Here is an 11,738-nt window from a genome sequence, read left to right on the forward strand (position 1 = left end):
TATGTTAATTAATGTAGCATGGCGCAAGAGCTTTTCCTACTCCCCAACCCTTGTCTACATGATCTAGGGAAAATAGTTGCTCACCGACACTTAGATGGAAGCATGTCATCTAGGCAGTCAATGTGATTGGCACTTTTACACATTAGCAATGTTGCGATGTAGAAGCCTGGTTACAGAAGAGTGAAGGGTTTGTTTGTTTTTTGCACATGTAAATTTGTAATTTAGACCTGTGTTACTGTAGAAGTTGTGGGTGGGTGTGGGTGTGCCTGTCTGTCTTAATTTTTCTAAACTAAAATGGCAAAAAACCCAGAACAAAATGCTCCTTTAAACTACGGTACCAGTAATTCCATGCAATTTTATAATTTCAGAATAAGGAAGTAGAGAGTGGTGTAAGCATTGGAAACTGTGAATTCTGGTGGCAGTAGGGTTTTCCTTAATTGTTAACATCCCCTTAAAGTATCTCAAGCCTCACCTCTCATCTCAAGAAGACTATGGGCTTGCAAACAGCCCATTTATTTTCAAGGAACTTACTTCTTAACTAGAAGCAGTTTTAGTCTGATTCCTGCTGGCAAAGGTCTAACTTAAAGCACAATCTCATTGCTTTGACACACATACCTTTCTCTTAAGACAAGGAATTTTTCTGATCTACAGCGGCACAGGTGCTTACTGTAAATACTAATCCACAAATAACCATGCAGACTGAGCCACATGTTTTCTCAGAAGTCCCACTGAGTTCAATGGACTTTGTTCTGAAGCAAAGGCTGTGAACAGGATTGCAGCCTGAGGTTCTGATCCTTCCATGCTATGGTTAGGTGGTACTGACCCCTGTGTGTGTATTGGGCTGGGTTTGTTTCTTTCTTTTTGGAAAAACATGGGGCTAAAACAGGAGCGATTGACCTTTCCACAAGAAACTGGCCCTTAGCTTACATATCCTTCGGATCCATTGATTTCTCTTAAGCACCATCTTATCCAGAAACATATTCATAAACTGCATTCATAGAAGTATTTCGAGTCATGCACCCAGTTCCTACTGGGAAGAAAACAATGTTTTTCTGTTGGCCAGAAAGAAAAGAAATAAACGATTTATTAAATATACTTCTTTTTTTTTAAGGTCCCACCCTGTTTTGTAGTTCAGCTGGGAAGTTACTCCTCTTTAAGAACTGAAAATCGAACCGATCCTCTTTTCACTGATCAGGTGCGGATTGCGCAGTTTGGTCTAATGGAGTTTCTAAGGACTGTGGAGAGCTGCGACATAAGGACCAGTCAATTTCCTCGGAGTCCTTAAGGAAAGCCAAACTGAAATTGCACACTGTTTATATATCTCTACGCACACCTTATCATTATGGTTTCTAGGGCTCTGTGGCACCAGCCATGGGCTTTTTGTTATTGGAGGGGGTGGGCCTTTTGTTAGGGGAGGCAGGTCTTTTGTTGGGGGGGACCGAACCTCAGTTAACTATGTATTTTTATTGATGGGGGGGGGGAGCTGCTCCTCCCTCCCACCCCACTTAGCTACGCACATGGCCACCAGCGATCTGAGAAGGAACCCGGTCGACACGATTTCCTCAGAGAAAATGAGGTTAGGATCATACCCTTATTGGCGATTTCCATGTAAATAATCTCCGCATCCCGCCCGCCCCTCCCGGTTCCCGCAGCCCCCAATCCACTAAGATGCCTTTCTTTGTTATTTATAGTAGATAACAGACGCTGGAATCGTTCCTTGGTGGAATCCCCCCGCCAGCACACATGGGGAAATTGATCACAAGACAACTTGCATATTGACCAGTAAATACAACGTATTGGGTGATGAGCCATTCCTGTGGTTATTATGGAGTCGAAATATTTTTTTTAGTCAGAAAGAAAAAGAAAACAGGAAGAGAAAAATGCAAAACAGAACCCCTCCCTTCCCATCTCCAGTACATATTTCGATGTACACACTGGGCAGAAATAGTTTCAAAATGAGAGTTGACTGCAGGACCCCCTCTAGGCAAGGCTATATCTCTTTTGCCTTTTGCGCAGGAGTTGATACTGGGTGGGTGGAGGGGCTTTCTAAACAGAAGACGAAAATAACAGCTAACTCTGTCATAGCATAGATATAATATATTTCACTCTCACCACATAAATACAAAACAGCCAAATACCCAAAACATTCAGAACAAGGGCTATTAGTAGCAGGGGGAGCTCATCTTCACCCGCGGATTCATTCATTATTTTCATCACTAGTTGCCTAGAAACTTCAGACGTAAATAATTTACAATAATATTAATAGGAGGGTTTTCCGTTTTGCCCCCCCCCCCCGCGCGTTCTCTCCCGCTCTCTCCTTACTCTTTCTGTTCTAGAATTAATTCTATGCACTACATCAACCATTCCACTTCTTTTGCCCCCCCCCTTTCCTTTTTTAAAATTTTTTGGTTAAAAAGTTTGGTGGCACATATTTTATACAGTCTGTAAACGCAACGTATCAAATGATTGTTTAAAAATTTTAAAAAAAAAACCCCAACTAGCTATGTAGTTTTGTTTTGTTTTTCCTGACAAATTTCAAGTCCTGGGATTTAATGTAAAATAATAATAATAATAATCCAGGAATACATACATTGTGTGAAGGATGGGGGGGGGGGGAGCAAATAACAGTAAAATAACGATTGTTACAGAATAGTTTTGGTTTCTTTCCAGTACAAAACCAAACCGGAGAAGACGCGTTGGTTGGAATTTAAAGGTAAGCATTTTGTAAGAAAATAAATTGGAAGGTGGTGAAAACTCGAGACTTTCAGTTTAGGTCCAGTTTATATGGGGAACAGGCAAATAATAACGTTGGTCTTAGACGCCTTCGCATCTAAGACTCTCTCTCTCTTTTACCTGCACTTCATAATCTTTTTTATTTTATTTTAGAGATTGGAGTTAGATTCTGGAGGAAAGGGTATTGTGAGGATTTTCACAAGATCGGTCCCCCCCTTAAAAAACACCCCCTCGGTTTTCTGTAGCCAATCATAGTTAATGCGTATGTATTATAGTACAAACATTCGGGATTTAACCAAATCAAAGTGTTTTATATTATCCTGCCTCTGGGCTTCATGACGAAATAAAGGCTAGGAGCCAGACACAATTGTTTGGAAGACCACAAGCCTTGGCAACGAATCCGCTTTGAAATCCACCAGATTGCACAGTTTTTGTGCTCTCTTAAATTCATCTGTCATAAACATCGCTGGGGTAATATTCCAAGAGCATGTCACTTCATCGCTGTGGTACCTGAAATAAGGGTAATTCCCCAACACAGACATGTACAATTTAAAATTAAAGTGCAATCCTTTACGCACTTACCGGGCGTCCCAGTGAAGAGGGACTTCTTAAGTAAGCATGCTTAGGATCGCATTGCGCACCTCAACCCCCTTGTTCCGGTGAGCTTAAATTTTCAATATTTTTTTTGTTTAGAATAGGGAACTGGAAGAGGCGGAGGAGGAATGCACCTTCAGGGCGATGCATGAGAGAAACCCCTGGATTTGTTTTCGTCTCGGACTCGCAAAAGAGAGACTCCTTTGAAATAAGAGGTGTGTTTGAAGAACCAACACAATGTGGAGCAGCCAAAAACATGGCCTCCCAGTTGGATGTATGAGCTTCTCTGCATGTGTAGGACACATGCACTTTTAAGCTCCTATCAAGCCTTCCGCCTTAAAAAAAAAATCACCTCTTTTTCCTATACACTCCCTTTATAATGTAAAAAGTTAGTCCTTATCATAGGGGCAGCCAGACTGAAGTCAACAGTGTCTCCTTCCACTATTCGCCCCTCTCTGCCATAGTCCCCCCCTAACTCCCCAACCCCATTTCTAACATTAACGTGGGCCACCAATACGACAAATGTCTGGCTCGGGGAGGGTTCCTCGTTGCCGCCGATCGATTTGTTCCACCGATTGGAGGCCTCCAGTCAAATCTGTGAGGCCCTCCGGTTGGGAACTGATGGGCTGGCAAGGTAAAAGTCGGGGGTCCCCCAAGAGGCAAAGTTGTGCCTGGGATTGGTGGCTGGGGAAGACGGCAGAGAGAGGAAGAAGAGGAGGACGGTAGAAGAGTCCGTGGGGTGCGATGGGAAGAGGAAGGTGGGGAAGGGGCCCCTATGGTGTGGAGGGTCTTCCATAAATAACCGTCACAAATAGATACTATAAATATAAATACAGCGCGCGTCGCCGCGCGTCAGTCCAGGGCCTTTTTCTCGACGCCTTCTTTACTGGCCGTCCTGGAGTAGGGCTCGAAGGCCGAAGAGCTCAGGTACCTAGCGGACAGTTCTTGCAAGTTCCCGGCCAGGGAGCCGGCCATCGCTAAAGGGTTGGAAAGCCGGCTGGCCACCGAGCCCAGCAGGGTGGGCACGGGCAGGCTGAAGAGGTTGTGGCCCCCGGGAGGGGACGGGTGCGCCGGGCCGGCGGCGGCGCTGCTGCTGACGGCCGGCTGGTGCGGGGAGCCGCCCGCCGTCGCGGATCCCGAGCCGCCGGTGCCGCTGGCGAGGCTGGGCGCGCGCAAGGCTGAGCCCAAGGCGCTGGTGGCGCACGGCGGCAAGAGGCCCGGCAGGCCCGGAGGCGAGAGGAGCCGCCCTTGCTCCAGCAGCCGCAGCACGCTGCACGTCGCCGCCGTCTCCGACACCACGGATTTCAGCTCCGAGTCTTTGCCTTGGTCCTTCTTCTGCTTGGTGCGTCGGTTCTGGAACCAGACTTTGACCTGCAAAGAGAAGCAATTGGGGGTTGGGGCGAGGGAGGGAGAGAGACAAGGTCAGCGAGGGAAAACCACGGGCAACTTTAGGATCGGGGTTGGGAAAGCTAACCCCCCCCCCCCCAGACCACCATGGAAAAGCTCTCCAAGCTCCCTTCACATCTTTCCCCATGTGACTGGGCCCTGAGCTCATCCTGTTTGCTTGGCACTTGGGCAAAAATGGGGGGGGGGAGAGATTTCCGGGGGGGGGGGGGTTGGGCGCGCGTGTACGTGGGAGAAGAGCGCGCGCCTCTGTGTGTGTGAGCGCGCGCGCGCGCGCAAGATAGCGACCGTGTGTGGCCATTTGAAACGTGATAAGAATCGCCAAGCAATCTTGGGCACTTAAAAGTGTTGCTGAAGTGGCGGAGAATTGCTGAAATAACAAAGAACTCTCGAGCACCTTAAAAGACTAACACATTTATTATTGTGGAGTCGCCTTTCCATAAGGCGAGAGCGCCTACCATTTCATCAGGTGCGGGAAGTGGACAGGAAAGGCATTGGAAACTTATACACAGAAGGATGCGGGGTGGGCGTGGGGCGGAATGGGAAGGAATCGCTTTGACAACGCGAGGTGGTTGTGTGTGTGTGTGTGTGTTTAAAGAATTAAGTAGAAACAGGCCCCGGTAGCGAAACTTCCATGGAGAAGAAAGAGCACCTGGTTGTCAGTAATAAACCTTCCAGAGCCGGGAATCCACCAGGATCTTTTCCAGGAAGAAAGCTTTGCTTAGAGAAGAAGAAAATCCCCAGTGAGTGATACTTCAGTAATGCCTCAGATCCTACACTCTTGAAACTCTGTAGTACAGATTTAAAGGTTTTATCCTTTTTAAGCCTCCCTCTTAGGCCGTGAACACAAGATTTGTACGGGACGTCATCCGAATTTGCAACTTCCCTTCCACTTTCTTTATCTCTGGGAGCATGAGGTTTTCCTAGCGCCTGTGGAAGCGCATGCAGGCTGTATGTATGGATAGACAGACGTACATAGTTTGCGTTGGATTTTCCCGTCAACATCTTTTGCGTGCCGGAGGGAGCTGGGAGAGTGTTCTGGGCAAGCGACTGCCAGCTCTATTCCCCATTTTTCGCCCCCAGCCTTATAAAGAGACACCTTCAATCTCTTCCCCGCCCGCCCCCGCCCCCCCAACGACTTTAGGTCTGCTTTCCACCATTTCAAATATTATTTCACTCAAATTAATATCACATGCCACGCTCTAGCCTCGGAGGTTGTTTCGTTTGTCATACCAACATGGCCAAATCTGACAGCCAAAGAAATGCTAATTAGCTTGTCAGAAGGATTCATTACAGTTGTAGGATCTTTTCACGAATTAAGAAACCACTCCCTACGACACTTTGTTTTTTGGGGGTTTTTTTTTGGCACTGATTCTTTCTTTCTTTCTTTCTTTCTTTCTTTCTTTCTTTCTTTCTCCCTCCCTCTCCTCCTTTCTTCTCTCCCTCCATAATACTTGTATCAGACGCTTCATTTAGGAAGAATAAAATCACACCTCCCTTTCTCCACATTTTCGCACTTTCTCCTCTTTCTTCCTGCCCCGGGATCCATAAAGGGACCTGCACATCTTCCATCACATCTTTTGCACTAGCTAATCAAGTAGCAACAAGACTTAAGCGCATTTTCAAGGTGGACGCAGAAATAAGCATGGCCCGGACACCCCTTTTCCCGGCTTGGAATGGTTTTTGAGGCGCTGGGAAATCTGAAGGTTCCCCCGCAAGCATTTCCCTATAAGCATATAATTATTCCCTCCCACCCCCCCACCCCCCGGCCTCATCCTATTCTCTTTTCCTCGGGCTCTTCTTTTATTCAGTAAGTCTTCCATACAGTATTTCCTTCCTGTGCAGAAACGCCTTCTCGCCTCCTGCGCTATACACAGGGACTCTCTATACAACCCCAAGGCGAATGGGACCCGCCCTTAAAACTCCCCCACTTATACCCATTTTGTAGCAAGTGGTTCTAAGGCTGAAGGAAAGGGAGGGAGGATTTGGGTTTAAAAGTTGTAACAGGCTCGTTGAAGCGGACCTCATGCATGTCAGATTCATAGTGTACGTTAATTAATTAATTTGAAAAAAGCAATGTTTGACGTGAAATTTTTTAAAAAATACTCTTTTCAAATCTCCAGCTCTGCCTCCCACCATTTTGTTTGTTTTTTGTTTTGTTTTATAAATTACAACAAATGCTTCTGTTAGTCAGTTTCCTTCACTGCCGGATTGCAGGAGTCTGGTGAAAGCTCATTTCAAACTAAACCGACCCACAACCAGATCTTTATGCACATATGCCGTTGAACTTCTTCTGGGTAGGATTGCGCTCTGCAATCTTCCCCGTGCTTTGCCTGAGAACAAGCCCCGTGGAAACCGAATGGAACTTTACTTCCAAGTAAACATGCGCGAGAGGATGGCGCTGCAGAAGCCCACGTGGAAGCGACTTGCGACCAAATGCAGCCTGCCCAAATAAATAAATGAATGAACCCCGCCATAATAGAAGAACATGGTGGAAAGGGCAGGGGAGTAAGTGCAGCGAAGAAGCATTGCAGTGGTGTCTCCTACAAAAGGGCCTGCGTGGCCTGCGCACTTTTTGCAAGAGAATCGTCCTGCGGAGCCTCCGGTCTGAATCTACTGGGAAGTAAATGGTCACTGAGAGGCTTAACTCCGCATAAAGGTACCTTCAGGCAGATTTTATTTTAGCAACGCACACACTCAAATCCAGGGACGATCGGTGGCACTTGGGTTGCAACCCTGCGCCCTCCTTCAGCGTTAACGCATTTCCTTGGGAGCAAGTCTCATCGAAGTCAGTGTGGGACTTACTTCCAAGTAAACAGGCGCAGGTTCAGTCACCGCGACCTCTCCCGAGAGAAAGCTCTTTGGAACAACAAAGGCGGTGGCCTGCTGAAAACTCCGCTTGTATCTTTTCCCGCAATTCTCGCAAAAGAAACAAGATTGGATCCTGACCGTGGTTGAATCAATGGAGCTCTATTGCTCATATCACTACTGACCACTGACATTAAATGTGGTCAGATTAAAACAACCCCTTCCCTCTCCCTTCTCTGGTTGGAAAGACTTTTCCTTCCAATTCTAAGGCACCCAAAAGAATAAGTCCCAATGAACACAGCGGGACTTACTCCAGAGTAAACATGCACAATTGCTGTGCTGTCAAAGCAGTCCTGAAGGATAAAGGTAGCTCCTTAAGCGCTGTACCTTCTCCTATCTATTTTGCATCCCTTTTCTGTTTTGGAAAAGTTACTTTTGTGACTTATTCCGATCCTATTCCCGCTTTTTTTGTACTTTTGCCACTCCACACACTTTTCGCCTGTTCTTCAGAACCCGAACTTTACACCACGGGAGGCTGAAATCAATTCCCATTTTCCGACCCACTGCAAATGAGTTCAGGGCAACCGGTGTGCAGGTAACTGGACGTCAGCACCTAGGAGTGCAGCTACGTCTAGAAATTTTGAGAAGTATTTCTTTAACAACACGCGCACAGCAACCTTTAACTCACTTGCAGGGGCCTGCCAACGATTTACAGCACACGCCATGTTCACTCGGAAACAATTCCCATAAATCACCCTTCATTCCACGCAACTCTCTTATTTTTGCGTATCTGTCTTTCCGTCTAAGCATTTAGGCTTGCTTAGAATTGCAGCGTCCACACCCTCCAGGCAGCTCAGGCCTCGACCAAACTGTGAAATGCCTCCGACCTTGAATCTACCTACCCCCTTTTTTTAAACGTGATGATAGACGTATGTTTGTGGGTGCGAGAGCGGAAAGCGAGGGGTCTCAACTGTGCTGGCCCCGCATGGTACCAAATTATGATTCAGGAACCTAGCAGGGAAGTGAAAGTGTCCGGAAAAGTCATTTGGAGTCCGGATCTGGGAAGCTCTGGGAAAGGCGTCTACCTGCCTGAACTAGGGCTGGTTCTATTGATTGGTCACAGCCATGCAGGGAGCCACCCCAGCGCTAGGGTTTATTATGTTGTAGCAAGTCAGTAGACTCCCCCCTGCAGCTTCATAACCTGGGGTGGGGGGGTGGGGGGATCGATCCTGGCTCCCTCCCGTTCCAGCGCAACGGCGTTGGAGTCACTGCGTCACCTACCTCTGAGCGCAACACACCCGGGATGTTTGGGACGCGGCGGGGGGAGGGGAGGTGCCGCTCTCTCCATTGGTTTCTCTGGCCCATTTTGTACCTGAGTTTCTGAGAGGTTGAGCTGCCTGGCCAGCTCGGTCCTTTCCCGTCCAACCACGTATTGGCACCTCTGGAACTCCATCTCCAGCCGGTAAAGTTGCTCCGCCGTGAAAGACGTACGGGTCCTTTTGGGTCGGTCCAGATCAAGCCCCTTCGGGAGGATAATCTCTCTTATTGAACCTTTGGCATCTGGCAAAGAGAGACAGAGGCACGTTTAGACCCAGAAGGAGGAAGAGGAGGAGGAGGAGAACAAGAACCCATTTTCGGGACCTGCACCGAAAGGCAAATGCATATCGACAGAGCGAAGCCTCATCTGCTGGTTTAGCCGAGGCGACTCTCCTTTCAAACCAGAGATGGGGGAACCTGTGGCCCGCCAGATATTGCACGACTACAACCCCCATCACCCCTGACCATTGGCCTGGACTGGCGGGGGGCCGATGGGAGGTGAAAATCCAAGCACACCTGGGAGGCCACAGGCTCCACAACCCTGATTTCTATCCGGAGGCCCTTAAAATAGCAGCGCGTCGCCTGTAAATAAATACCAACTTTCATCACAAGACAGGGAACTGGGATAGAAAGATACAACAACGACGACGACGACAACGACGACAACAACATAGGCTGGTTTAGTGTAAGAACCAGCTTCGTCCAATCAGCAGAGGCCTAACAACAGCAACTCCTTCTTAGCATTTTTTGTATTTGCAATGATATGATCATATTTGCGTGGCCTGGCTTTTTAACCACAAGGCGAGGACACAGGTTAACCATATAAGGCCGCCTTGAAGGCCGGCTTCCGGCTCCCCCTTCCTGTTTGGAAACTGGCAGGCTTCCCCCCCCCCTCCCGCCTCTCTGAAGGACCCAAGAACTCTTTTTCCATGTAAAAAGCCGGGTCCCGTTTTCCCTGCCCGCTAAAGCTCTCCACATCTTATGAGCACCTCCTCAATTCCAATTGCCTTCCCGCTCATCCAGCCTTGCTTTCCCACAATTTTACCTTCCCATCTTTAGTCTCGAAGCCTAAGGAACTCCAGTTTTGTTTTGTTTTAAAGTGATCGCTTTCCAGGGGGTCCACCGATCGCGCCAGGATTAATTATTGTTTACCGGGCCCTTTGTTCTAGGAGAAGTTTCTCTTTACGTTTATCACACGCAAACAAACTTTGGGAATTTAAATCAGACACTTAAAAAGAATGTTGTGAAATTATTGCATTGGCGGACTTAGAGGGAGGGAAGGAGAATACTCCACAAAGGAATAAAATAACAAACAACAACCAGCCAACCAACCCCCAAACAGTAGGGTTAAGGGGAAGGTTTAAACATTGAATCAAAGGAAGGAGTTTATATGGGTTTGCTTGTTTTTTAGTTAATGCAAACTCTGTGAAAATGATCACAGTTGGAAAGGAAACTTTACACCGTTTTTGGTTTTTTGGTTTTTTTAAAAAGACCCTCCAAAATACTCGACCCAGCCTTCGGAACGGATCCAACCTAAATAAACACCGCTTTCCGGTGTGGCTACGTATAGCGGGCTCCAAAGCAAAATCTCCCAGTCACTCGCCAAAATTTAACAAGCATAAGGCTTGCAAAAACCGAAGCACCCTTGCTAGATACGAAGCTTTACCACCCGTCTACCTTTCAGCCCCTGAACAAGGGCGCTTCCTCCGCCCCGCTTTTTCCTTTTTTGACACGTCAAACTAGCAGCCTTCCCCAAAGGTAGCGGGCAGCGCAGTCCTATACTTCTGAGTATAGATGCAAGTCCCATTAGGTCGGGTAGAGCTTACTCCCAGGTATCTATCTATCTATCTGTCTGTTCCGCATTGCAACGCAAAAATAAACTAAGAAAGAAATGCCTGCAGGGTAGAAGCCAGGGCAGAGAAGCAGCAGCCAAACAATTAAGCGAAGCGACCGCGAGAAGTACGTGGGGAGGAAAGACACGAACCCCCCCCCCCCAGCTGAGCTGCAAGGCTTGGGATGCTGAGCTATGGCAAAATAGGAAGTCTCCCAGATCCCCGCAAAACTGGATGCCCCCAAATGCCCCTGGAATTGTGGAGAAAGAAATAGCTCTACAGAATAAATAGATAAAAAGGAAACATTGCAAAATCTTGGCTTGAAACAAAAACAAAACAAAAGCAAGAATCCGCTAGCAGGGATTTTCCAGTCGCAGACACAACATAAAAAGGGGGAAAAAATAAAATACAAGCAAACTCCCCCCTACCTCGGACTAGTATTCTTCTGCAATAATCCGGGTCAGCGGAACTCGATTTGTTTTTGCTGCAGTCTTCCGAGCCGCCAGAAGACGAGAAAGTCCCTTGTGGATCCTTCAAAAAAGAAGTCGAAATATTTCCTTCGCATCCTTTGCTTTCCTTGCCCTCTTTATTGTGCCCGTTCTTGGAGACCCGGTTGGCTTCGATCGCAGAATTGCATCTAACGTCCATTTTGTCTTGTTTCCCAAACATGTAGTGCAATATGGTTTTTTAAAAAGTAAAAAAAAAAAAAAAAAAAGAGGAGGGAGGGAGGGAGGGTAGGTAGGTTGGAAGGGGGGGGGGTCGGAAGCAAGGGAAGAAAAGTCTGCGTTGGGTATTGCACGGTTCGTGGTCAGACCGGCGAGTAAACAGCCAAGTCTCTCGAAGGCGAGAGGTCGGTTCTTCTGATCGAGAGGCAGGCAATCAGCAGCTTCCTCCGTCCCAGCGTCCTAGTGCGAGTGTCCAGCTTCCCTGCGCCCCAATGATCAGGTACTCAACAGTGCAACTCTAAAATGATTTAATGCCTCCCTTATTACAGAGAAGGGGATGTGGTTGTTAGACACCCAGAGGGACGCGCACTCGCTGTTTCAATTG

The 11,738-nt window shown here is 47.5% G+C and overlaps 1 protein-coding gene and 1 long non-coding RNA gene across 2 annotated transcripts; one reads left to right on the plus strand and one right to left on the minus strand.

Annotated features, from left to right (window-relative positions):
• Nucleotides 1–1,683: 1,683 nt before the first annotated feature.
• Nucleotides 1,684–3,658, plus strand: LOC308477114. Its single transcript, XR_013986395.1, has 2 exons — nucleotides 1,684–3,254; nucleotides 3,427–3,658. It is a non-coding gene; the product is annotated as an uncharacterized lncRNA (long non-coding RNA).
• VAX1 (ventral anterior homeobox 1) lies at nucleotides 2,432–11,420 on the minus strand. The gene is made up of 3 exons (XM_081005321.1): nucleotides 11,117–11,420; nucleotides 8,912–9,099; nucleotides 2,432–4,698 (listed from the first exon to the last, which is right to left on the minus strand). The coding sequence occupies exons 1-3, from the start codon at nucleotides 11,355–11,357 to the stop codon at nucleotides 4,180–4,182; spliced, it is 948 nt and encodes a 315-aa protein (XP_080861447.1). The 5' UTR covers nucleotides 11,358–11,420; the 3' UTR covers nucleotides 2,432–4,179.
• Nucleotides 11,421–11,738: the final 318 nt, after the last annotated feature.

This window comes from Podarcis pityusensis (assembly GCF_964106645.2).
Source record: "Podarcis pityusensis genome assembly, chromosome: 5".
NCBI classification, from domain to species: Eukaryota; Metazoa; Chordata; class Lepidosauria; order Squamata; family Lacertidae; genus Podarcis; species Podarcis pityusensis.

What these genes read in the sequence shown, in the direction of transcription:
- VAX1 (XM_081005321.1), bottom strand. Translation starts at nt 11,357, where the DNA reads ATGTTTGGGAAACAAGACAAAATGGACGTTAGATGCAATTCTGCGATC. An exon ending in CAGAAGAATACTAGTCCGAG is followed by an intron (nt 9,100 to 11,116) that starts GTAGGGGGGAGT and finishes TCTCTTTGCCAG; the next exon opens with ATGCCAAAGGTTCAATAAGA. An exon ending in TCAACCTCTCAGAAACTCAG is followed by an intron (nt 4,699 to 8,911) that starts GTACAAAATGGG and finishes TTCTCTTTGCAG; the next exon opens with GTCAAAGTCTGGTTCCAGAA.